Below are 26,085 nucleotides of genomic sequence, written 5' to 3' on the forward strand. Positions count from 1 at the left end.
GCTCACGGTTCGTCAGATCGAGCCCCCATCGGGCTTTGTGCTGACAGCATGGAGCCTGCTTGGGATTCTCTGACTCCCTCTCTCTCTGCCCCTGCCCCACCCATGCTCTTGTGTGCTTGCTTTCTCTCCCTCAAAGTAAATAAACCTAAAAAAAAAAAAAAACACAAAAAAACAACAGGATGGATTCTGAAAGGAATCATGCACGATCAGTTGGGAAAGAACAGAAGATGAGCTTAGGGAGGGGGGTATGACCAGTGCATAAAGGTCACGTTTGCCATGTTAGGGAACTTGAGGGGTATCCCACAAAGCAAGAGTGACAGGCACAGATTTTCTCTCTGGATAGAACACTCTGGCCCAATTCCAGAACCAGGAAGTCTATTAAATGACTGTCTGCAGTGTGGTCCACATAGCAGTGATGAGGACTGAACCAGGGAGGGAAGAGCTGGGGTGGAGAAGAGAGACAGTAAGGAGTCGGGGTCTCTAACCTGAGAGACTGCACAGACAAGGTCCGAACACCTGGCCGGAGACTGCAAGAAGAGGAATCCTTTTTAGAGGGAAGATAATGAATTGACTTTGGGACACGTTAGTGGTGATAATGAGATAATCAAGTGGGCATGTGGATTCGTTTCCTGGGGCCGCCATTATGAAGTGCCACCAACTGGGTGGCTGAAAAGCCGTAATTTCTTGTCTCACAGATAGAGAAGTCTGAATATGTCAGCGAAGTCCATTCTGTCCGCACGTTGAGGGAGAATCGGTCCCGTGACTCTCTCTCCTGGTAGCCTCCAGAATTCCTCAGCTTGAAGATGGCCTTCTCCCTGCATCTTCGTATCTCCTTCCCTCTGCACATGTCTGTCTCTGTCAAAATATGTCCTTCTAATAAGGATGTCCTGTGCTAATGACAAGCTCTTCATGTTGTCACCATGAGTACTAAAGGGACAGGACTATTGTATTGAAGCCCCAGAGGTTCTGAGGCTGTGCCATGCCTTTGTTGAGCCTTCAGGTAGGCACTGAACAAGTATACAGGTACATTACAATAAAACAAAAAAGTAATTATATTTATTAGGAATCAAGATGTTCAATGTAAGAGAAAAAGTCAAGAGCGTCAAATCAGAGGTTCTAAAAAATCCCTCAAACATTTCATTTGAATTGGAAATAACACACAGAGTTTGTAACTGAAAAAAACAACACCTTTTGAAGTTCTTCCACTGAAAAGGCCTAGAAGCCATGGGACCTAGGAGCAATGAATACTCAATGCTTAGAGTGTGGTCTCTGGATGCTTTTTCCTACTGAAAGGAACCTACATTCCATGAGAAAGCCCAGGTCTGAGAACAGGAAATACGCTAGAGGAGCTTGGAATGTGTGTGTGTGTGTGTGTGTGTGTGTGTGTGTGTGTGTGTGTGTGTGTATGTGTTAGAAAACAAGGACACTATCCCAGACAACGAGGTCAGGTCTTAAGGACAATAGAGACCGGCTTGAATAGCTTCCTACTGGCCAAAGAAGAGACAATTTAAGCGTCAAAAAATAGGGACTCAGCAGATTGAAACACATCCAAGAAAACCCAGGAGGTCGTAATTTTCCTTGGTCAGCTTTGCTAAGGCACTAAATTATTATTCTACAACTTTATAAAGTATCCTGACTTTCCTATGAAATCTGTATTTCAGGGTAGCCAAATATTAGATGAGGCAAATTTCTTATTTTGTAGAAAATTCCAGCTCCTACCTAAAGAAGGCATGATAGAAATAAAATAACGGATCGTTTAGTGATTCAGCATTTACCAACAAACGGCAAAGGCCATAGGCTGAGAACTTCCAATCAAGCCGAGAAGATCTGAACCCACTGAGCAATCTTATGTCACTCAAAGTGAGACACGCCGCCACCGTGGAAGTCTCCGGCACCCCATGAGTTCTTCTTGTCCTGGATCTAAGCAAGCCTCTCCATAGACGAGCAGTTTGGGGGCTATAAGGGATAAAGAAATTTATCAAACAACACTAAAAGGAAGGAATTAGCCAAATCAGTTATGAAAGTCACTCTGCAAATGGCCTTGTTTTGTTATGACTGTTGTTATTTTTAAGTAACAGCAAATATAAAGTGAAGGAAGGAACGGTCACAAAATTAAGGAGAGGTGAGAGTCGTAACACTTGAGTGCCACAGGCAGATCTTGTTTGGAGCTTCATTTAAATATATCAAGTGTGGGGCGCCTGGGTGGCGCAGTCGGTTGAGCGTCCGACTTCAGCCAGGTCACGATCTCGCGGTCCGTGAGTTCGAGCCCCGCGTCGGGCTCTGGGCTGATGGCTCAGAGCCTGGAGCCTGTTTCCGATTCTGTGTCTCCTTCTCTCTCTGCCCCTCCCCCGTTCATGCTCTGTCTCTCTCTGTCCCAAAAATAAATAAACGTTGAAAAAAAAATTTAAAAAAAAAATAAATAAATCAAGTGTAAAAGGACCACTCTGAAGCAACTGGAAACATTTTCATAATGACTAGCTCTCTGGTGATACTAAGGGATTACTGTTTTTTAGAAGTGCTGATAGCATGCTAGTTATGTTTTTGTTTTTTTTTAAAGCACTAATGAGTTATATATCCATGCTGTATTTTTTATGGGAGAAATGACATAATATCTGAGGTTTACTTTAAAATACTCCAGAAAACAAGGGCGCCTGGGTGGCTCGGTCGGTTGAGCGTCCGACTTCGGCTCAGGTCATGATCTCGCGGTCCGTGGGTCCGAGCCCCGCGTCGGGCTCTGTGCCGACGGCTCAGAGCCTGGAGCCCGCTCTCTCTCTCTGCCCCTCCCCCGTTCGTGCTCTGTCTGTCTCTGTCTCAAAAGCAAATAAATATTAAAATACTACAGAAAACAAACACTGGAGATATCTCTATATGTATCTCCAGTGGCCAAACGTTGATAATTACTGATTAATGGGCACGTGGTTATATTAGACTGTTCTACTTTTCTTGCACGTTTGAAAATTCCAATATAATGGTACATCTAAAAACTTAATAAGAAAAGCACAGAATCCAAATGTAGAACCCAGAAGTGATTTGAAAGCATATCACAGAGCAACAGAAAGCTTTGGAGCCAACACACAGAAGGATAGTTCCCTTCGGGTAATCAGTAACTGGAACCAGAGATGTTGATACTAAGTGGGAACATTGTTTACTTAAAACATGGACATTGAACAACTGGTGATCTGGGGCTTTTAACCACTAAATGGTCAGAAAATGCCAGAAACCACCAGCCTTGCCCTCAAACCCTACAAACCAGAATCTGGAATTCTCACAAGGAAAAATATCCAGCAGAATGTATAAGACATCAAAGTCTCCTGGGCAAGCAAGTTAAAGTTTTCGTCACTTCCTGGGGCGCCGGGGTGGCTCAGTTGGTCAAGCGTCCAACTTCGGCTCAGGTCGTGATCCCACGGTTCATGGTTTAAGCCCTGTGTCAAATTCTGTGCTGACAGCTCAGAGCTTGAAGTCTGCTTCGGATTTTGTGTCTCCCTCTCTCTGCCCCTTCCCTGCTCAAGCTCTGTCTCTCTCTCTCAAAGATAAATCATCATAAAAAAAGTCTTCAGCATTTCTTTAGAGAGAAAATAACTGATTCAATTTGTAGAGTGTCTGCTAAGTGCCAAACATGTATTAGGCACTTTATAAGCATACTCACACATCTTTAAAAAAAATAATCTTATGTATGTTAGAAACTATCGTCCAAAATCCCCGATTTAAGGGCTCAGATGTTCCTATCTGATCAGTAGGTTGCCTTCACAGAACTCCAAGGTAAAAGCACTCTCGGGTATACCTACGGAGAGGTGGTGTAATCAGGAGAATTTGCTCATTGCAGAAGCCATGGGGAAATCACTCCCTTTGCAGGATGTACTTTAATAAAATGCATCTCTCTCTGAGTAGCTTGAATGTCAGATAGATGTGGCCTTTGCAAAAGGGAGGGAAGGGGAGGGGAGGGGAAGAGAGGGGAGGGGAAGGAAGGGAAGGGAAGGGAAGGGAAGCAAGACAGAGAGAAGGGAAAAAAAGGGAAAAAGGAAGGCAGGCTGGCAAAAAGCTAACGGGGCGTTTATGGGGCATAAAAAGCCACAGCGTTCCTGTAGGAGTGGTACTGTGAACCCAGATGCATCCTCAATAGAAAACATCTGTCCTAGGAGCACTGACTGCCAGGCTGGTTCTCTCCCTCCTGGCAGCAGACTAGCGATGCTGTCTACTACGGTCATGAATTTGATGGTGGATTTCCAGGACGTCTCTAGTCCACTGGAAGATTCTAACAGTCATACTCCTCCCCTGAAGACTCGAGGAAAGGTGAAAGTTAAAGAGTAAGCTTTTAACTTTGACATAACGAGGCTGTCATGAGGATTTGCTGAAGGATTAGTGGGGCTAAAATCGGTAAATCCAGAAATTCAGTACTTTTCAAAAGTTCAAAGTCATCCAAGGGAAGAAGGAATTGCTTTTCTGTCCTGAATCAGGTCAGTCTCACTCTTATATTGCTACTCACTAAATGCAATGAACAGTTCCCCAGAGTGATGGCTGGGGGGTGGGGGGAGCTTCTCCGTTAAAGATCCTATCAGTTTAGCAAGCTGGGGAAATTTGGGGGCAAGATCTATTTCCACAGATTTTTCCTAAGGGAAAGTAAAAAGAACCTATTTCTAGGGATTAAGGGAGGAGAGCAGTTGTGTGGACAGACAAGGAAAGAGAAGCCACGTGTTGTGCATTGCGTGGCGTTGTGTGAGTGGTGTGGGGGTGTCTGTGGTGCGTATGGTGGAAAGTATGCAGAAGTATGTTTGCGATGTCTGTGCTGGAGCTTGTACGTGTGGGTTGAGATGCGTTCGTAAGTGGGCGCAGAGCACGTGTGTGTTTGTACAGGATGCGTGTGGCATGTGGGTGTGTCTGTGCGTGTGTGTATTTTGAAATAAACAGCAGCCAAGCAGACAGTTCGGCAAATGATAATGCTGATGGACCAGCTGTTTACTCAAAAATACTTTGCAAATCCAACCTCAGGAATTTGTCTTTCAAGCATCCGGTCATCTAAGGGGATGGGGCCGAACGTCAAAGTTGTAGACGAGCCCAGGACCAGCGTCTGCGGACGGTTAAGGGCAGACAGAGCAGCAGCGGCCGGTCTGTCCAAGGGGAAAGTCCGGTGCGGAATGATCAGCCTGCCCGTGAGAAGGCGAAGTTAACCCACAGAGAGTTCTCTTCCAGCTCCATTAAGCTAGAAGAAAAAATAATTTATTTTACCTTTACTTACTCCTTTTCTGACGTTCTTTTTTGGTACGTTCGAGTTTCTGCCCTTTAGCAATCTCTCCCTGCCTGAAAACCCTCTTTACTTTTTTGCTCTACAAATGCAATCATAAAACGTCTTTTAACATTCCTTGGAGGGCAGGTCTACCATCAGCGATTTCCCTGTTTTTGCTCGGTTGGTTCACTTTTGAGGGATATTTTCACGGGACATAGAATCATGGGTTAGCAGGATTTTTAAAAATAGTTTTCAGGGGGGTTATATATTTTTAATCAACCCACAAAGCGTCCAAGTGCAGCGTCAGAGGAAACGCATGATTGAGTTAAGTGGGGGCGGGGGTATGCAGCGTTTCCCTGTGATGCGTGTTTTCAATCCGAAGGTAGTACTGGGTGGTGTTTAGTCAGTTCTTCCCTGTTATGCTGACACCAAAGTGTTTTGCTCTTGCAGTGGAGACCAGACCCGGCAGCAAGAAAAGAAGAAACCGGAATCCCATTCGTGCAGATGGATAACCAGTTCTCTCCTAGGAAAGGTAGAAATTATTCTCTGTCTCACTGGTTACGTTTTCTCCTTCTTACATGACATCACAGATTCTGGGTGAGCACGTTTTTCCACGAAAACACATAAAGGGTCTTAGGAATGTCCGGGAAAAGAGGTGAAAACTTTCGTCCTGCTATAGTTTTCCATTAGGAAGACCCTAGGGCCACCTGGGTGGCTCAGTCGATTAAGCATCTGACTCTTCATTTCGGCTTGGGTCATGATCTCACGGGTTCGTGAGTTTGAGCCCCTTGTCAGGCTCTGAGCACTGACGGTGCGGGGCCCCCTGGGGATTCTCTCTCCCTTTCTCTCTGCCTCTCTCTCTCTCTTTCAAAATAAATGAAAAACTTAAAAAAAAAGAAAAACCCTAAATAAAAACAATTCGTATTCTTTATTTCAATTCTTACACACTCGTCCACTTAATCACGTGGTGGAGAGTACCAGAAAGGGTCAACTACTTTTGCCCTGTCTCAAGGAGAAAGACATGGATGGAAGCGAAGACAGGATGAATGGTCCTGAGTCACCGCATCCTTGGACATCAACACGTGGATATTTACTGAAAACTGTTTATTCTGAGTCGGGCAGGGAAAGGACGAGAAGAAAGTAGCACTATGGTCTTAGAATTGGGTGCGTGTCATAGGGAACAGAATCCCGGAAGGGGGCGGGGCAATGAATAATTTATGTAAAGATGAGGGGTCTGTTACATCTCACATTTCTGCTTGTATTATTTTTGCTTTTTTGTGATTTTGGTCATTTTTCTATTGTCCATTTAATCGATACTCAAATTTACATATGAATGTATAAAACGCATAAACATAAAAGCACATAAACCATATAAGCTCACATGCATCTATCATTGATTCTGCCCTTCTGCTTAACGTTTCCTTCCTGTCAGGCTCTTGCGGTGTGTTCCTTTGTTAATGTCCCAAGTCCTTGAATTTTCTCTTCTTTTCTGGTTAATATCCTCGGGGTGCACCTTTTGCTCTAACTGCCCACGAGTTGTACCTGCAGTATTTTACTATTGCCAGGCCTGAGTACTTGACAATTTCCCTTGTGGTTTACTTTCTAACTCAAGACTTACTTAGAAGTAACTCACGTTCTTCCTGGAGTAAGTGAATAAACTGAAATAGGTCCCCCAACGACCGTGACACGAACCCTCCTCTGCACATGAGGCCTGCTTCCCCTGGCTCTCTGGAAGCTTTTTTCTCTCTTCCAGAGATTTTTCCCCCCAGTGTTCCTATTAGTTTTCCAGGTCCATTCGTTTTCCTTTTGATTTTATTTAAAAATGTTTTTTAATGTTTATTTTTGAGAGAGAGAGAGACAGACAGACAGACAGAATGCGATTAGGGGAGGGGCAGAGAGAGAGAGAGAGAGAGAGAGAGAGAGAGAGGGAGACACAGACTCCGTTGTAGGCTCCGAGCTGTCAGCACTGAGCCTGACGCGGGGCTTGAACTTAGGAACCGTGAGATCATGACCTGAGCCGAAGTCGGACGCTTAACCTGAGACTGAGCCACCCAGGCGCCCCTTTCCTTTTGATTTTAAAGATGAGGCTTAGAAAGCTTTGGAGCAAGCCATTCTCAGGGTGTGTGCATCCATGTGCGGCTGGAGACATTTTTCTGATGGTCCCTGGACAGTCAGTATTAGGCCACAAGCCATTGGAAGGACTGGCTGATGACTGAATGGTTTTCTTCCCTCTGCTGAGCTCCAGGGCCTGTCTGCACAGGGCAAAAGTTTCAGCAGTGCCCCTGGCAAGGCTGTGTGTCGGTGTGTTCACCCTTCACCGAGCCAGGAGATGTTTGGCATCTGGGTATCTGAGAAGAAGGTCTCTTACCAGACCCCTCCCATTGACTGGGGATTGGTATTTGACTCCTGTTGTCCCCAAGCCCTGGGAGGCAAAACAGAAACAAAAACAAACAAAAGACACTGAGATCAAATGCTTTCAGGGAAAAAAAATCTGCCTTCAAAGATCAGTTTATGCCTTGAGGAGTCCGTCTTCACGGAACCCTCGGCCTGAATATTTCATTTTTCCTGGCAGATCATCCATGCTTTTAAGGACGTACTTTATTTTAAATATATTTCGCCTACTATTTTTATCTGTTTACAAAGGGAGAGCCGTGCAGAAAACGAATTTTCCAGGCATCACCACCTTTTTTTTTTTCCACTTAGCAGCAAATCCAACATTTGTTTAGCCGAACTTCAGAATCAGCAACGCCCTTTTACCCTCTCTCCCCCTTCTGGAACTGGGAGAGCCATAGCAAGTGTCCAGTGTGCTGCAGCATGTGTGGCCGGAGTCCTGGGGACACGTACCTCGTCTCCCCCTTCGTAAGTCCACAGATACAGAAATACCGTGCGCTAGCGGGGGTTATTTCTAGGAACCTCCTTCACATGGGTTTAAGATCATTTCGATGAGATCTGTGACTTTGAGGTCTGGAGGAGGCAATGGACGTGGGCTGATATCATATGATAAGCTGAGACTTTTAAGGAACCGTGGAAGGGGGTGAATGTGTTTTGCGTGGGGGATGAACATGAACTTTTAAGGACCAGAGGGTGGACCGTGGTGGCTAGCCGTCTAAGACTACCCCTAAGATTCTGGCCCCCGGTGTGTGTGCACCTCCCGCAAGTTATTTAAGCAAACACTAAGCTAGGTGCCGCCTGGAGGGATTTAGCAGATTTAAACATGGTCCCAAATGAGCTGATCTTAAAATAGGGAAATCATCCAGGAAATCACCCAGCCCTTCGACTTGGGTCTAGAGGTCAGAGACCAAGCAGCTAGGGAGAGTCCAAGTGTGAGAGGGTTCAACATTGAGCCAGATTCTTTCGGGCTGGTTTCAGAGCTGCAGGAAGCCACGTGACAAGTCACAGGAACAGCCGCTTGGAACTGTAAGCATCTCCCAGCCGACAGCCAGCAGGGAGACGGCCACCTCAGTACCGTATCCCCAGACAACTGAATCCTTACCATAACCTGAGCGAGAATGGAAATAGATCCTTGCTTAGAACCTTCAGCTGAGAACTTAGCCTGGCTGATCCCTTGATTTTAGCCTTTGCGATCATGAGCAGAAAACTTAAGTGCACTATGCTAACTCTATGCTAAAACTTCTCCACTGCAGAACTGTCTTAACAAATGGGTGTCGTTTTAGGCCATTTGCTTTGCAGACCTTTTTTTACACAGCAAGAGAAAACACACTTAGGAAAGCACATCCACAACAAAGCCTTCGACAAGCGTTGTCTGAAATGTGCAAACATCAGAGCTACTCCGTGTAAATCAGGAACCATGGTATGAAAACCTGGGATGCTAAGTGCGGCCAACAATTCACCGGCGGTTCTGATCCAAGGAGAACAGGAAATTAAAGACACGAGGATCGCCAAAGAACCAACGAAATCATCACTATTTGCGTATTCCCCACGTAGAAAACCTACCCCAAACAGCAGATGCATTTTTAGAAACGACAGTGACTTTTGGCTAGCTGGCTGGATACAGTATCGACCTTTAAAAGTCTAATTCCTTTCTTTTTAAACAAAATTTTTTAAACGTTTATTCATTTTTGAGAGGCCGAGAGGCAGAGCATGAGGGGGGGAGGGGCAGAGAGAGAGGGGGACACAGCATCGCGAGCAGGCTCCAGGCTCTGAGCTGTCAGCACAGAGCCCAAGGTGAGGCTCGAACCCACGAACTGCGATATATATATATATATATATAATCTGTGATATAAACTGCGATATATAATACATATATTATAATATATATACAATATATATTTTATATATAATATATACTTATATATTATATATAAAATATAAAATATATAATAAATAATATTAGAATGGCTCCAAGTTTCCGAGTGCCCTTCCTAAAGTTACTGTATGTGTTTACCTCGGCTGTGTTAACAATGGACACTTTCTGTTTTACTCCTTAGTTCCAAGTGTTTGCTCCTTCCGCTACGGATTGTCTCTCCTCTTGCACGTCTGTAACAGTATCATAATGTCACAGCGCATGTGTCTGAGCCTCACAATGGTGGTCATGGTGAACAGCTCGGACCCACACGGTGCGCCCAACACCTCCACAGAGGAGAGCCTGGATGTCATGAAGGTATATGAAAAATACTGGCTTGTAGTCCTAAATTGCAAATCCTGTCTTTCTAATTAGGTGGCGTAGAGATTGCATGTTATCATAATTGATGGGACACGAATAATCAGAAGAAGAAGTCTAAGGCTTCAACCACCTTGCTAATAATAACCTAATGAAACATGTCCCATGATTACAGCATTCTTCGATATTTGTGAAGGGCTTTGTTGTGTGAATCCTTCCCTGTGAAGAAGGATAAAAACCAAGCATTAGGGTGTCTAGAATTGAGATGTTTGGCCAAGCAAAACAGAAAGAAAGAAAGAAAGAAAGAAAGAAAGAAAGAAAGAAAGAAAGAAAGAAAGAAAGAAAGAAGAGAGTGACAAAAGTAACATTTGTTTTTTTTAATGTTTTTATTATTTATTATTTTTTTCAATATATGATATTATTTATTAATTTTGAGAGAGAGGGAGAGAGCACACCTGGGTGGGAGAGGGGTTAGAGAGAAAGAATCCCAAGAAGTAATACTTGACAAACTCATGGCGGAGAACTTTCCAAAATTACTGGCAGGCACCAAATCACAAGTCCAAGAAGCTCAGAGAACACCAAACAGGATAAATACCAAAAAGGGAAATAATTAACAACAAGAAAAACCGACCGGACATATTTAAATTGCAGAAAACCAGAACACAGAGAACATCCTGAATGAAGCCAGAAAGAAAAGTATCTTACCGACAGAAGAACAAGGAGACGAATTTAGAAGACTTCTTATCAGAAACCATTCAAACAAGAAGAGAAGGGGAAAAAATCTTTGCAGTGTTGAAAGAAAAAGAATCTGCCAAAATGGAATTCTATATCCAATGAAATGACCCCCAAAGTGAAAGAATGAAGACTATTTCAGGCAAATAAAAACTGAGGTAATTTATTGCCAACAGGCCGGCCATACAAGAAATGTTTAAAAAAAAAAAAAAAGTAGGTTTTAATCCAACCATATCAATAATCATTTTAAATATGAATGGTCCATATGTACCAGTTAAAAGACAGAAATGATCAGATATGGATAAGAAATAAAGGTCATTAGACATGGAATCTACAAGAAACTCTTCTTAAATACAAAGACTCAGATAGATTAAAAGTAAAGGGATAAAGAAAGATGTGATGCAGCCACGAAAACACTAATCAGAAGAAAACTTAAGTAGCCGTATTAATTTCAGACAAAGCAGAATTTATAGCAAGGAAGATTATCAGAGACAAAGGGGTATTACCTAATGATAAAGGAGTCAAGTCTCCAAAAAGATACAATAATCCTGAACATGCATGTCCCTAACAACAGAGCAGCAAAATACAGAAGGTGAAAACTGTTAGAACTGAAAGGAGAAAGAGACGAATACAAAACTGGTAACTGTTTTCTATTTGTTACATCTGTTCTCTGTTTCCTTTTTTTGAATTCTCTTTTTTGCCTTCTCTGGGTTTAATTATTTAAGTGATTCAATTTTATTTCTTCTTTTCATGTATCATTTAGACTTTAAAAAACACCTGTTTTATTTCATTTTTTATTTATTTATTTTGAGCGAGAGCGAGCAGGGGAGGGCCAGAGAGGGAGGGAGAGAGAGAATCCCAAGCAGGCTCTAGAATGTCAGTGAGAGCCTGACATGGGGCTCAAACTCTTGAACTGTGTGTGAGGTCATGACCTGAGCCAAAATGAAGAGTCAGATGCTTAACCAACTGAGCCACCCAGGCAACCCCCAAAAAGACACCTGATTTAGTAGTTGCCCCAGCATTTACAATATACATTTTTTAATCATCTAAATCCACCATCAAATCGGGGTGTCTGGGTGGCTCCATCGGTTAAGTGTCTGACTTTAGCTCAGGTCATGATCTCACAGTCTGGGAGTTCAAGCCCTGCGTCGGGCTCTGTGCTGACAGCTCAGAACCTGGAGCCGGCTTTGGATTCTGTGTCTCCCCCCTCTCTCTGCCCCCTGCCCCCCGCTCATGCTCTGTCTCTCTCTGTCTCTCAATAATAAATAAATGTTTAAAAAAATTTAAATCCACCGTCAAATAATACCAAACTGCTTCATGTGCACTGCAGGTACTTTATAACACATTATTCCTAATTTTGCTCTCCCATCTCTTGGGAAAGTGCTGTTATTCATTTCAGTATCCACATTATAAATGCATGATTACATTACTGCTTTAAACAAATAGTTATCTTTTAGAATAATTCAAAGTGAAATATTCTTTTTATTTATTTACTTTTAGAGAGAGAGAGAGAGAGAGAGAGAGGCAGAGGGAGAGAGAGAGAGAGAGAATTCTAAGCAGGCTCCACACTCAGCACAGAGCCCGATGCGGGGCGGGACTCAATCCCACAACCCTGGGATCATGACCTGAGCCAAAATGAGGAGTCAGGACCCTCAACTGACTGAGCCACGCAGGCACCTCCAAAATAAAACATTTTATCCCTTCATTTATTCTTTTCTGATACACTTCCTTTTTTAATACAGATGCATGTTCCTGAGCGATTTCATTTCCTTCTGCAGAAGGAACTTCTATTAAAATTTCTTTTGTGGGTAATGCTTTCGTTTTTATACCTAAGAAATCTTTGCATAGCCCGAGGCAAAAAAACACTCTTCTTGCTATGTTTTCTTCTAGAAGTTGTATAATTGCAGGCTTTACATTTAAATATATGATTCATTTAGACTTAATTTTTATGTATGTTGGGTTGAAGATTCTTTTTTTACATACAGATATACAACTGTTCTACCACCATTTGTGAATTGTCTTTGGATGTTTGTCGAAAAGTCAGTATTTGTAGGACTAATACCACTTACTTGGTTTTAAGACTTGTCATAAAGTTATACTAATCAAAACAGTGTGGTATAGCTCACAAAAAAGAGTCAGTGAAATAAAATAGAGAGTTCAGAAACCAACTCACACAGATATAAACTCCTGATTTTTTTCCTGATCCACAAAAGAAAATACATAAAATTGGACTCCATTCCATTCCTTCCAAAGAGCTGTTGAGAGAATAAAGAGACCTGAGACAGGGATAAATGTTTGCAAATCCTGTCTAATAAAGGAATTCTATCAAAACTCGATAAAAATGAAACAAAAGCCCAATAAGAAAATGGGAAAAATGTAAACAGTCTTTTCGCCAAGGAAGATACAGGGAAGGATGGCAAATACTCACAAAAAGATGTCCCACATCATCAGTCATTAGGGACAAGCAAATTAAATCCATAAAGGTTTATGACTACACACCGAAGCTTCTAGCATCGCTGGGGAGGATGTAAAATGGTACAATCACTTCAGTGACCTACCGTATGATCCCCCCATTCCATGCCAGGTATTTACTGAAGAGAAATGAACACACATGTCCGTACAGAGACTTGTACGTAAATGCTCACAGTCGCTTTATTTGTAATAGCCCCAGACTGGAAACAATAAAAAGGTTCAACAGATGAATGAATGCACACGCTATAGTACAGTCCTAAAACAGGGTACTGCTTAGCACTAATCATATATGAATGCTAAAAATAAATGGATGAAACTCAAAATAAGTTCGGCGAATTTATAGAAAACCTCCAGAAAATAAAAACGATGACGTAGTGACAGGCAGAGAAAATCAGTGGTGGGAGAACAGCAGGAAAGAGGAATTACAAAAATAAGTAAGGAAACTTTTAGAGGTGAAGAACACGTACATTTCCTTGACTGTAGTGACGGTTTTGCGAGCGTGCACGTAATTACACGTGTCAAGTTGTACATTTTATGTCAAAGATCAAGTATGCAGTTTATTGCATCGTTTGTCCCTCAGAAATCTGTTAAAATCTTTTTATCCAATTTTTCCTTGAACGATATCCTGAAACATTTGTAGTATTCCATTGCTTTGGTTTAAATATTGAGAACCCCATATTCTAGAAAAATGGGTATTTGCAGGGGCCACACACGTAAAAAAAGAGCCTCTTTAGAAGATCCAGGGAAACTGATCTCCTTCACATCGGAGTCACACAAAAGGAATTCTCTTTGCAGCCATACAAAGGAAGTAGATGGAAGAGAGAGAGAGAGAGAGGGAGGGAGAGAGAGAGAGAGAAAATACAGCATGTATTTTCCAAACACATCCAAAAGATGAAAACTCACCAGAAAATTGTTTCCACAGAGCAGATCTGAGTTGTAACCTGAAATTACAAAATGCAGCTAAAAACTAGGGAGGCAATTATATTTACGGGCAACAGTAGACACAGGACCTCAGAGCAGAGGTGGCCCGGTGACAGGAGGCTGTGCTCAGGCAGTAGAGCGTGGAATACAAGTGAGTTGACAGATCTCAGGGGAGGATTTTGGAAACACGAGACAGAACATTTTAGAAAAGGAGAGAACCAAGCACCAAAAGAGAATTGGCCCTCTTCCTTCCCTGTCTCATCCAATGATTTTCACGGTTCAGCCCGACACCTTCTCTTCACGATTTGATCGATCACTGTTTCTGTCTCCGGGAGTAGTACGTATGTGGGGAAATGTCTGTCTGGGGAACGAGGGTAACTTAACAGAGGAATCGGAGGAAGACAGAAGGCAACAGGCAATTAATGATGGCGGCAAGTGTGGTATTCCACAGAAGACCTGACACGCAGAGTAGCAATGTTCCAGGAATAAGTATTAAACGTCTACACCCTACTGGGGGTAGAGACGGTGCAAGGACTCGCCATTAGCCTTGAAGATACCAGTGTGAAATGTCAGTACCCCATAGGAAATGATGTTATAAAGGAGCAGCAAAGGTCTCATGATGGAAAATGAAGCAGAGGGGAGCTCCTTGACCCCAAGGAAGCCTGCAGACCAGTGTCCCCGCATCCCTGACTATCACAGTAACTCACCAGGATGCAGAGTGGCTCCATGCGACTCTCTCTCTCTCTCTCTCTCTTTTCCCCCCAGAACCCCGTGTACAACTGGAGTCCTAAAACCCAGGGCATCATCTTCAGTTCCATCTTCTATGGCATACTCATCATCCAAATTCCTGTTGGATACTTGTCTGAAAAATACTCCATCAAGAAAACGATCGGCTCTGCACTATTCCTCAGCTCCCTGTTTAGCCTGATCCTGCCGATGGCCGCTGAAGGTGGAGAAGCTTGGATCATCGCATGTCGGGCGGCCCAGGGAGTTTCCCAGGTACTAAGGTTAACGCAACAAGTGAACAGGGCTGGAATTCACAGGAAGCATCAGAGATCAGATGTCCTAATCCTTCTGATTTCAGGGGTCAGCATTAATAGCTCAGCACGCAATATGGGTCAAGTGGGCTCCACCCTTGGAACGAGGCCGACTCACCTCCCTGAGTCTATCAGGTAACGACCTAGGGCCTCGAAGGTGTGAGTGTCACTGCTACCTCCCCGTGCCGTGTTCTTCCTAGAGCTGTAAAAGATGTGTGTTTTGAACTGTCCGGGGCTTTGGAAACCATCTGTTCCGGCAGCCCCCCTTTAAAGATGCGGAAACTGTCTAGAAAGGAGAGGCTTCTTTATCTCAAACAACAGAAAAAGGGAGAGAGAGGGGGGAAAGCAAATATTTTATTCGTTTTTTCTGCCCAGTGTTTTGCTCTACAAATGTATTTCACCGGAAATCGTTCATTGCTACCCTGACGCTTACATTATCTCTAGGTTCAGATGTCTGCTCCTTAGGGGTGCTCTTTGTGCTTTCTGATTAGGGGTTCTGCTGGGGCCCTTCATTGTTCTGCTTGTGACTGGATTCATCTGCCAATCCCTGGGCTGGCCCGTGGTCTTCTACATTTTTGGTGAGTCTCTTTCTGTAAAATCCCAGTCATTATTCAGAGCTGAAAAAATAAAAAAAAAAAAAAAAACCTGACTACAACGTAATAATTTATGTAAAGTTAATGGCTTTAAAAATCATGAATCTCATGGAGGGTAAGAGGTCAGCCTTCATTAATTTCCTCCTGCCCTGGTACTGGTTCCGTGCAGTTTTACGCTTCCAGTCCTCTCTTCCGGGGAGCTGCCATTCTCTGTGTCCGCCTGTCCGTCTCTCCAATTTGGGGGAGCCACAGCTTGCCCTATGACCTCAACTCTCTGCGGGATCGAAGACGACTTGTTGATTTTTAGTCTGTAAACACTTTTCTGGTCACGAGGATGGGAAGGATGACTCTTCCAAGTTCCTTACGTGCCGGATCAGAAAGCAGAAGTCTCTCTCCAGGCCATTCTGAAGTTAGCGGGGTCAACACAGGACGAGAAGACATATTATATTCAAGTGTAGTACAAATCAGTAGCTTTATTTGCGACTTTTAAATGTTCCTGTGTCTTGCCCCGGGCCTCACAAATGTTAGAGCTGGCCAAGCCTCCATGCCCACAAATCAAGTGGAGGTTCTTCGGTCCTGAACCTGAATTCTCAATCACATCCAACAATACCGGGGGCAGCGGCGGGGGGGGGGGGGGGGGTCTGCCTGACCCCCTGACCAGACTTCATTCTTCTGGCCATTCCTGCTCAGTCTTCTGCAGACTTTTCCTCTTCTCCTTGCCACGAACTCCTGGCTTTCTTCAAAGCTCTGGCCCAGGCTCCTCCTCTAGGACCGTATTCCCTCCCTAAAAATGTGATTCATGCTAAGTGTCGGTGACCCCTTACTAACCACGCGTCTCGGAGCGAGCAAGCTGACCTTTCTGCACATCAATATTCCCTGACAGCACCACAGGACTTTCCTGAGGGCTAAACTGTCACACAGAAATGTACATATTGCCCATGTCTTAGGGGGCTTCTCTCCACTTACGCGTCACCTTGGGATTAGGTCCTCAGGCCACGGAGTGAGGTGGGAGTTGTATGTTGTCAATATGCTTTAAAAAAATTTTTTTTTTGTTAATGCTTATTTGTTTTTGAGAGAGAGAGGCAGAGCGCGAGCAAGGCAGGGGCAGAGAGGGGGGAGACACAGAATCGGAAGCAGGCTTCAGGCTCCGAGCCATCAGCACAGAGCCTGACATGGGGCTCGAACTCCCGAACCACGAGATCGTGACCTGAGCCGAAGTCGGACGCTCAACCGACGGAGACACCAGGACCCTCCCACCCCCCCACCGCCTCGCCCCAGCCCTTGCTTCCTCTCCAGTCACACTGGCCTCATAACCTAGGCTCTGGCACTCTCTGCTCCCTCTGCCTGGCCCCACATCCACATCCCAGCCTCCACGGAGCCTGACACTCACTCCTCCCCTCCTCCCCCGCAACTTCTCTCCACAGCTCTTACCACTGACATTTAACACCTTTTACCTACTTACTTTTCATGCTCTCCTTCTCATCCACTAGAAAATAAACTCCACGAAGACAGAACTATCTGTCTGGTCTATCCGCTGCTCTACCCCCAGCGCCTAGAATAGTGAATGGTACAGAATGCGCATTTCATCACTACTTTTCGAATGAATGAATGCATCTCTGGAAGATGCACTGGCGAGCACTGCACCCCCTGTCCTAACAGGATTGCTAAAGGGTCATTAGTACAAAACACTCAAAAACGACAAATCCTTTGGCAAACTCAGGGAGGACTTGTATAATCCCCCAGGCCGGGGCTGTATCTTAAGAGCGTGGCCAAGACCGAAGCTCCCAAAGCTAGGTGATGGTCAAGCCCTTTGAGGTCTCGGCTGTGCCGTCTTCTCACGGTGGGACACATCGGGGATCTAGAGATGAGGGTCTGTCTAGGAGCAGGGAGGTCCACTCTCATGAGTGGAGGGATACAGAGGCTCGAGGGCCAGAGGGCTTGCCGCCCTTTCCGCAAAATTCATTCTGGAGGCAGAGGCAGCCTCGGATACAGAGAGGACTGCCCAAAATGCAAGCTTTGCTGTAAAGTTGCAAAGAAGAAAGAGGAGGTTCAGGTTCTCGGACCGATGACGAGACACGTCAAGGTGGGAAGGGCACTTACTATGGACAGAAGCAATTTCAATTCTAACCTGTTCTGCTTTGAGAGGCGCCTGTGGCTGTGGCGTGAGTCTTCTCTGGTTCCTTCTGTTCTATGACGACCCCAAGACCCACCCGTGTATAAGCGTCAGTGAGAAGAACTACATCTTGTCATCCCTCAACCAGCAGCAGGTAGGACACGGACGCTCCACGGTGGCAGCTCCCAGATTCTGTGCCCAAAGAAACCGCGTTCCAGCTTCTCCTAATGGGCTGACAGTCAATGTTTCGTTGTTGTTGCTGTTTTTTCCCAGAGCAGCTCAAGAACACGGTCTCTGCCGATCAAGGCTATGATTAAGTCTCTCCCACTCTGGGCCATTGTTTTCGGTTCTTTTGCTTTCCACTGGACAAACAACATCATGCTTTTCTACACCCCGACGTTTGTCGACTCCAACCTTCATGTGAATGTAAAAGAGGTAAGGGCACCTTTCCTCTCCTTTTAACTTTAGGAAACTTCTCATGACTCTAGTCCTAGCTCTTGGCCTCTCTACACTGTCTAGCTGATGCTCTGCACCTGGAGACTCACTGTTTCCACTTTTTCTGTCACCATTTCCCGGAACAAAAGGTGTAGGCACCGTGTCCGGCCTCCGCAAAACACAGTCCTGTTCCCGTAGTGCCTTTCCCCACCATTCACTGTATGTATTATTGCCCTGCTGTAGTACTCAAGGCTCAACACCATCGTTCCCTACAGGGACTCATCCTCCCCTCCACCGTGCCCAGTCACACCCATCCTATTTCTTGGAACAAGGCAATGAGTCCCGGGCTGAGAACCCATGACTCAGCTCTTGCTTTGAAATGACGGGCTCTCTCATTGCTTGTCTGACTTGGAGAATCACTGATGCCTAGAACCTTATGTCTGATGCCATGGTAACCAGAAAAGACTCCCATAGAAATGGAATGCCCAAAGTGGCATTCTGCAGTGAACCTCCAGGAACCCAGCCTAGGGGCCAACGTGACAGTGAGGTCATTTAAGCTCTTTCTGATTCAATTTTGCCCTCCACGAGACCATGGAGGGGTTGAAAGAATTAATAGCAGCGATCCAGAGTAAGCACCAGATAAATGTTTGTAATTGTTGTCATCACTCTTTCTCCCCCGAGCCAGCTGTCCCCATTCCCAAGTGTAGTCTTCATCTCTATTATCCAGAACTTTCAGTTCCCGTGACACTACCGATAGAAAACTAGACATACTGTGACAACCGTTTTTTATTTATTTATTTATTGGAGTGAGAGAGAGTGTGGGCGCACGAGCAGGGAGAGGGGAGAGGGGAGAGGGGCAGAGGGAGAGTGAGAATCCCAAGCAATCCTCACTCAGCGCAGAACCCGATGTGGGGCTCGACTGCACAACCCTGGGATCGTGACCTGAGCCAAAATTAAGGGTCGGACGCTCATCTGACCGAGACACCCCGTGACAACTATGTCTGACCTCAAGGCTATTTTCCTCTTTCTTTTGGGTGGTGTGGCCCCAAGTCAGAATTCTGTGGTTGTATGTTGATGGTGTCTCCTATGGCAATACAGATGTTCAGTGCTGAACTTCAGCGTAGGGATGGCTCTGGCTACCGGACTCATCCTTCCGATGACATTTCTTTCTCAGAATGGGCTGCTGTCAGCCCTCCCCTATTTGTTTGCGTGGAGCTTTGGTATCCTGGCAGGTCACGCTGCAGACTTCTTCCTGTCCAGGAATATTCTCCGCCTCAATACCATCCGGAAGCTCTTCAGCACACTAGGTAAGGAACAGCCAGGACATTCAAGCACTTTGAGTTACTTCACCCCATCTTCGGGACACCCCTAACTGTGTTGTCTGGATGGCTCCCCAGGACTCTTCCTGCCTCCCTTCTTTGGTCTGTGCCTGGTTCACCTGAGTTTCAGCTTCTACAGCACCATCGTTTTCCTGATACTTACTGGTTCCACAGGAAGCTTTTGTATGGCCGGACTACTTATTAATGGCTTGGATATTGCTCCCAGGTATGATGGTAAACATCTCTTTCTTGTATCCAAGCTCTCCAGGGCGCTTTAAGATTTCCACCGTGTTGTGCGTTCATGGCCGGCAGGCCAAAATGCTTCCCAAAGAAGCGTCAGTATAGTTCAGAGATCTCCTCTAAGTAATAATTATGTGCCTAATGATATATTAATGTGTGCAACTCTTATGTGTATGAAGTGTAGCCCAGTGATTCAGAGCACAGGTTCTAAAGTCGGAAGGTTCGGTTTCGATAATAGCGTGAACACGCCGCTCAAGCAACCTGCTTACCTTCTCTGTGCCTGCTTCACATCTACAAAACAGGGGTAATAAGAGAATGTGGACCTCATAGGGTTATTAGAGGATTAAATAAGTTAACAGGTCAAATACACAGAAGAGCGCCGGGCACACAGCAAGCACCGCATAAAGGTCAGTTGCTCCGCTGTCGTTGTTAGTGTATGCATGTTTATATATCATGAATCTTCGTGACAACCCCCCAGTTAGTAAACATACTTATTTAACAACCAAGGAAACTGAGGGTCAGTTACTTGTGCGTCTAAGACCTCATCACTGGTTTGGGATCTTACTTAGGATTTGAATCCAGATCCGTCTAGCAAGATCTTTTTGCTCTCTTTACCGTTCCGCCTTTTAATCGCATTTAGTTTAACTTAAATTTTTTATTAAATTTTTTTTTTAATGTTTACGTATTTTTGAGAGAGAGAGAGAGAGAGAGAGAGAGAGAGAGACAGAGTGTAAAGCAGGCTCCAGGCTCCAAGCTGTCAGCACAGAGTCTGACACGGGGCCTGGCCTCACGAACCGTGAGATCATGACCTGAGCCGAAGTCAGACACTCCACTGACTGAGCCACCCAGGGTCCCCAGTTCTGCCCTTGTGGAAGATACACTAAGTGTGGCTGATGGCAGCAGTTCTGCCATTTGTACAGCTCCAGGGGGCGCTGTCTACATCGTACTTTGCGGGGCTAGTAGTCCCTGGGGAACTTAGATCCACTATGAACACGATTCTCTGAAGTTTAGTAAAGCAGGGGCCGTGGCGGTAGAGATGCAAAATCAACAAAAAATAACCCACTTGTCAACTCTTACAAAGAACCTCGTCCATCATATCTACACAAGGTGAGCGTCAGAGTAATGAGGACATGTATCCATTTGTTTCATTCAGTTCCAAGACCCTCCTTAAAAACGCCCGCAGGTGTTCTGATCACCTGGAGTTGTATAAAAACGTGTAAGGATTATTTGATATAGAAAGCACCATGTCAACTGAGCCATATGCACTTTGAGGTCAAGAATGAGAAAGGAAGGGCGCCTGGGCGGCTCAGTCGGTGAAGCGTCCAATTTCGGCTCGGGTCATGATCTCACGGTTCATGGGTTCGAGTCCCACATCGGGGTCTGTGCTGACAGCTCAGAGCCTGGAGCCTGCTTCGGATTCTGTGTCTCCCTCTCTCTGCCCCTCTCCCACTTGTGCTCTCTCTCCAAAACAAATAAACATTTAAAAAAAACCCAAAAAGAATGAGAAAGGAAATTATAAATAGTAGCATTTCTTGAGTATTTTCCATGTGCCCATCATGCCCCAATGTGAATGAGATCATGTTATCCACATGAGTGTGGCCGAGGAAACTAAAGAGCAGGGTAAGGAATTTATGTTAAGTCATACAGCAATAAGGACGGAGGGTGCATACCTACATACGTCTGCTTCCAAAGTGGACCAGCTGTAGTCACTCCCTCAACAGTGCCAGTTGCTAGCATCTGCTCAGTAGGACCTGAACTATCTCAACCAGCAGGGGCTGGGGTAACACAGCACTTGGCCTGAGTTGCACTGTTCCAATGGACCCAAACTCCAGGTCGGCCAGCTAATTTTGTAGAGTCGGGGAGAATAAATATCCTAATACACAAACTAGAAACAATTCTCAGTCTCTTAAGCTAGGTCATCCTCGGTCTTTAGGGCATATGTGCATTATAGCTCAATCATATCAATGTGTAGGGCTTAATCGCCTTTTACTAATGGGATGGAGACCAAACTTACTTAAAGCAGAATGTTCCTAATCATATACTTCTCTTGCCTATTAGAGAGAGTTCTCTTAGCAGATACAGTTCTGAATTGTCCTCTCGGCGAAATTTGGTCTTTGTTAGAACTGAAGAGTAGTACAGGGATTATATAGGTTGGAGCAGAACAAAGGTGGTGGGGAAGAAAGTTCTGGAAGGAAGCAGAAACACACACATGTGGTTTTGTGAGAGTACTGTTTGGAAACTAGGATTGAGTGAGACAGAGAAGACCTAAGAATGTAGTGGCCGCTATTGCTTATGGTGGGTACCAAGAGTAGAAAAGCCCAGAGAATTAGAAAGATGTTCTGTGATGCGTTAAGAAGAAACTGTCATTGCCTTGACATTCTTAAAAGAAGGCTCCAAAAAAGATTTGAATTACTTTAAATTATTATTTTTCAAATAATTTTTTAAAACGTTTGTTTAGTTTTGAAAGAGAGAGAGAGAGAGAGAGAGAGAGAGAGAGAGAGAGACAGAGAGACAGAGTGTAAGCAGGGGAAGGACAGAGAGAGAGGGAGCCACAGAATGAAAAGGAGGCTCCAAGCTTCGAGCTGTCAGCACAGAGCCCGACCCGGGGCTTGAACTCACAAACTGTGAGATCATGACCTGGGCCGAAGTCCAATGCTTAACTGACCGAGCCACCCAGGAGCCCCCACTTTTAATTATTTTTGACTGGATGGATTGTGCACCCCTTCCGTGTGGGTCTCAACTGTAGTTCAGGTATTGGAATATTATTTGGGCTCTACTAAATCATAGTACGCCAAAATATAAAACGGATAAAATTGAAAGTCTCCTTCAGTGGCTATTTAAATCTCCAAAATGCTTTTTACCCCAGACTGTTGCAGCTGAGGAATGAGCAAATGTAGAGCAGACCGTTGTCCAGAAGATTATCCTGCATTACAGCAACCTCCAGGTTGTTTTCATTCCTCATATCAAATAGCTACTGTTTGAGGATTGAATGGCATGAGGATTAGAGCATCACACGTTCTCCCCTTGCCACTCTCAGATCAAAGAACCGTCCGTTCCATCGTATGGATAGGTCACGGTTTTCAGAGGAATTGTCAAGGCATTCAGGATCTTGACACCGAAGATTCTGTTTATTTCTTCAACTATGGAATGAAATCACCTCTCTTAGTACAAATAGGTCACATCCTTTCCCCGGTAACAACATGCTAAAGACTTCTGAATCTGGGAGGAGAACACAGTCGTCAAAGATGTCCTAGTTACCGAAGAGATAACAGGACAAATATAAAGAAAATCGCTCCTACACTTGTCAGAGTAAAATTACCAAAACCAGAAAGGTGGGGAGGGAGAAAGAGAGATCTCTTAAAAACAGCCAAGTGCAAAAGGCACGTTGCTTTCAAAGAAGAAATAATAAGACTGGCAGCTTCTGAACAGGAACGATGTTTAGATTTCTAGTTAACAGTGATTTTAGTTTATTTAATTATTTTTTTTTTTTACCGAATCTCAAATAGGTAAAAAAAAAATAATTAAATAAACTAAAATCACTGTTAACTAGAAATCTATCTTCAGCAACAATTCCTTCAAGAATTAAGGTAAGATAAAAACATTTTCAGGCAAATTATGAGAATTCACCAGCGACAGACACCCAATGAAAACTTATTAAATGGGAATTCTTTGGACAGAAGAAAAATAATCACAGATGAAGCATAGAAATATGGAATGAAGAAAGAGAGATAGAGAGGAAAAAATAAAATAAATCTAATAATTATTGAATTCACAAAAGACAATACCATTAGGGCATAAAAATATGTAAATTAAAATGCACAACAATGAACAGCACAAAAGATAAAAAGGCACAAATGAATATGTGAATATGTGTTCTAAGATGTTTTCATTAATGGGAATTCGCAAGACTATTCATTTATATTAGACTAAAATAAGTCAAGAATATATATTTTAATCTCTAGGGTAACTACTGAAGGAAAATAACGATGTAAAGGAAATATTTTTAAAAAACAATGAAAAAGAAGTAAAGAGTAAAGTTTAAACAGGAACATAAAATTGGTGGGAAAAAGAATGATGATCATTTTAAGTCAAATGTATCAGAAAAAAAAAATATAAAAGGACTATATGTTCCAAATTAACTTAATCTGGATTAAAATAAAAACAAAAACAAAATATAATAGATTAAAAGCAAAATCAAGGAAAACAGATCAGCCAAAGTAGACTTTAAGTCAAGATGCATTACTAGAAATAAGAATTTTTAATGATTATTTCAATTCACTAGATGATATAAGTTTCTAAGTTTCTATGCACCCAACATTGTACAACTGCAAAGCAAAATTTGAGAAAACTGTTCAACTTCCACACAGGATTGAGCAGCTGTGGATGACTGACATTCCAGGTGGGAAACCTTTGAAAAGGCCAAATAAAGTACCAAAAGTAGGGACGCCTGTCTGGCTCAGTCAGTAGGGTGTGCGACTCTCGATCTTGGGGTTGTGGGTTCTAGCCCCATGTAGGGTGTAGAGATTACTTGAAAAAAAATTCTTTAAAAGACATACCAAAAACAGTCATTAAAAGACATCAGCCTGCAGCAGAGGCCAATAAGACCAAAAATACAAGGGGATGGCACCTCTGAGGTGAGCGGACAGTTCCTGCCACTTTTTTCTTGGGGTCATGTGCCAATTGGCAAATGGCTAATAATCCAGGTTTGGCCCTGGCAGGAGGCTGCTTCTCTGAATAGAGAGATTAGCCAAGCTTCCAGGTGCACGGGCTGGAACGACAACATTGGAAATTAAGAGAATTTGAGCATAAAGTCACTTTCTCTCCTTGAGATATTTGTTGAATTCTGAAGTTCGACCAGGCAAGTGGCAGAATTTCCTATACTATCTGTACAGAGGAGACAAGATCTACCAAAGCCTGGAGGGCCCCGGCCAAATATACTGAACTCTCCATGTAACAACATGAAGTGCAATACCTAGGGGGGGTTCTAGAGGTAAACTGACTCTTGCCAACAGTGGAACCTAGCCTCATCTTAGTTCATTCCCTAATTAGATTAGTGATCTATTCCCTCCTCTCCAAATCTAGTACAGAGAACAGTGAATCTTTTCTTGAAAAGTATGACATATTCTTGGAGTCCCTACAGCTCTTATTCACAATGTCCAGCATTTAGTAAAAAATTACGAGGCATGACAAGGGATAGGGCCATGTGATCAGTAACCATAAATGCATCAGAAATAGTCCTACCACTGATAGAGATATTAAAGTTATCAGGTGAGAAGAACTTCGCAATAGCTGTGATGAATATACCAAGAAACCAGGGGGGAAAGCTAAAGAAAAGAGATGAAAACATAAAGAATTTGACCAGCAATGGAATCTATACAAAAAATCAAACGGAAGTTTGAGAGCTGAAGAATAAAATGTCTGCAATTAAAATTTTAATAGGGTTTTTAAAATTTTTTTTATTGTTCTTTTTATTATTTCTGGGAGGGAGAGAGAGACAGAGAGCAGGCAGGGAAGGGGCAGAGAGAGGGAGAACCAGAATCGGAAGCAGGCTCCAGGCTCTGAGCTCTCATGACAGAGCCTGATGTGGGGCTTGAACTCACAGACTGCGAGATCATGACCTGAACTGTAGTTGGCCGCCCAACCGACTGAGCCACCCAGGCGCCCCAACAGATAGGTTTAATGACAAATTAGCCACAAAGAGAAGACAGGATTGGTAAATAGGAAGGTGTATCATAGGAAATATCCAAACTAAAATATACAGGAAAAAAAAAAGAGAATAAATGGAAATGTGGAATGAGGTAAAAAGGCTAACAAATCTGTACTTGAGTCTCAGAAGGAAAGGAGAAATAAAATGGGACATAAGCCATATTTTACGAGAAAACAGCCCCAAATAATACGAAAGTAATGAAAAACGGTAAACCACACATGCACAAAGCTCTGTGAATTTCAACCATGTGACATGTAAATTATAATATATATATTAAGAATGCTAAAAATCAAAGACAAAGAAAAAAAAATCTTAAAAGGAACTAGAGAGAAAAGGCATGTTACTTCCCAGTAGCACAATATTAAGCCTGACCTCTGGTTTCAATAGAAACCATGAAATCCAGAGCTCTATAAAGTGCTAAAAGACAAATAAATGTCAGCCTAGAATTTTATACCTAGTGAAAACACTCTTCGAAAGTCAAAGCAAAATAAAAATGTTTTCAGACAGAGAAATTGCCACCAGTGGATGTTCATTAAAAGAGATACCGAAAGAAAATTTTCAGGTAAAAAGAAATTATCCCTATTGAAATCTGATTGTGCTAGGAGGACTCAGGAGCGATAAGGCGGTAAATATGTGTGTAATTATAGAGACCACTGATTTGCAAAACAGTAGAG

General features: G+C 43.6%; 2 protein-coding genes across 2 annotated transcripts in view; one reads left to right on the forward strand and one right to left on the reverse strand.

The window, feature by feature from the left end:
- Positions 1–26,085, reverse strand: part of LOC122490296 (histone H2B type 1-A) — a 348,434-nt gene that overhangs the window by 228,594 nt on the left and 93,755 nt on the right. The window lies entirely within an intron of this gene.
- Positions 4,030–26,085, forward strand: part of SLC17A1 (solute carrier family 17 member 1) — a 34,068-nt gene continuing 12,012 nt past the window's right edge. Inside the window, exons 1-10 of the mRNA XM_043592869.1 lie at positions 4,030–4,454; positions 5,672–5,753; positions 9,670–9,842; positions 14,733–14,966; positions 15,052–15,139; positions 15,496–15,582; positions 17,743–17,864; positions 17,984–18,145; positions 19,320–19,452; positions 19,543–19,690. Of these exons, the coding sequence (XP_043448804.1) occupies positions 5,726–5,753; positions 9,670–9,842; positions 14,733–14,966; positions 15,052–15,139; positions 15,496–15,582; positions 17,743–17,864; positions 17,984–18,145; positions 19,320–19,452; positions 19,543–19,690 (1,175 nt within the window). The 5' untranslated portion in view covers positions 4,030–4,454; positions 5,672–5,725. The remainder of the gene's footprint in view (positions 4,455–5,671; positions 5,754–9,669; positions 9,843–14,732; positions 14,967–15,051; positions 15,140–15,495; positions 15,583–17,742; positions 17,865–17,983; positions 18,146–19,319; positions 19,453–19,542; positions 19,691–26,085) is intronic.

The sequence above is a fragment of the Prionailurus bengalensis genome, chromosome B2 (assembly GCF_016509475.1).
Source record: "Prionailurus bengalensis isolate Pbe53 chromosome B2, Fcat_Pben_1.1_paternal_pri, whole genome shotgun sequence".
NCBI classification, from domain to species: Eukaryota; Metazoa; Chordata; class Mammalia; order Carnivora; family Felidae; genus Prionailurus; species Prionailurus bengalensis.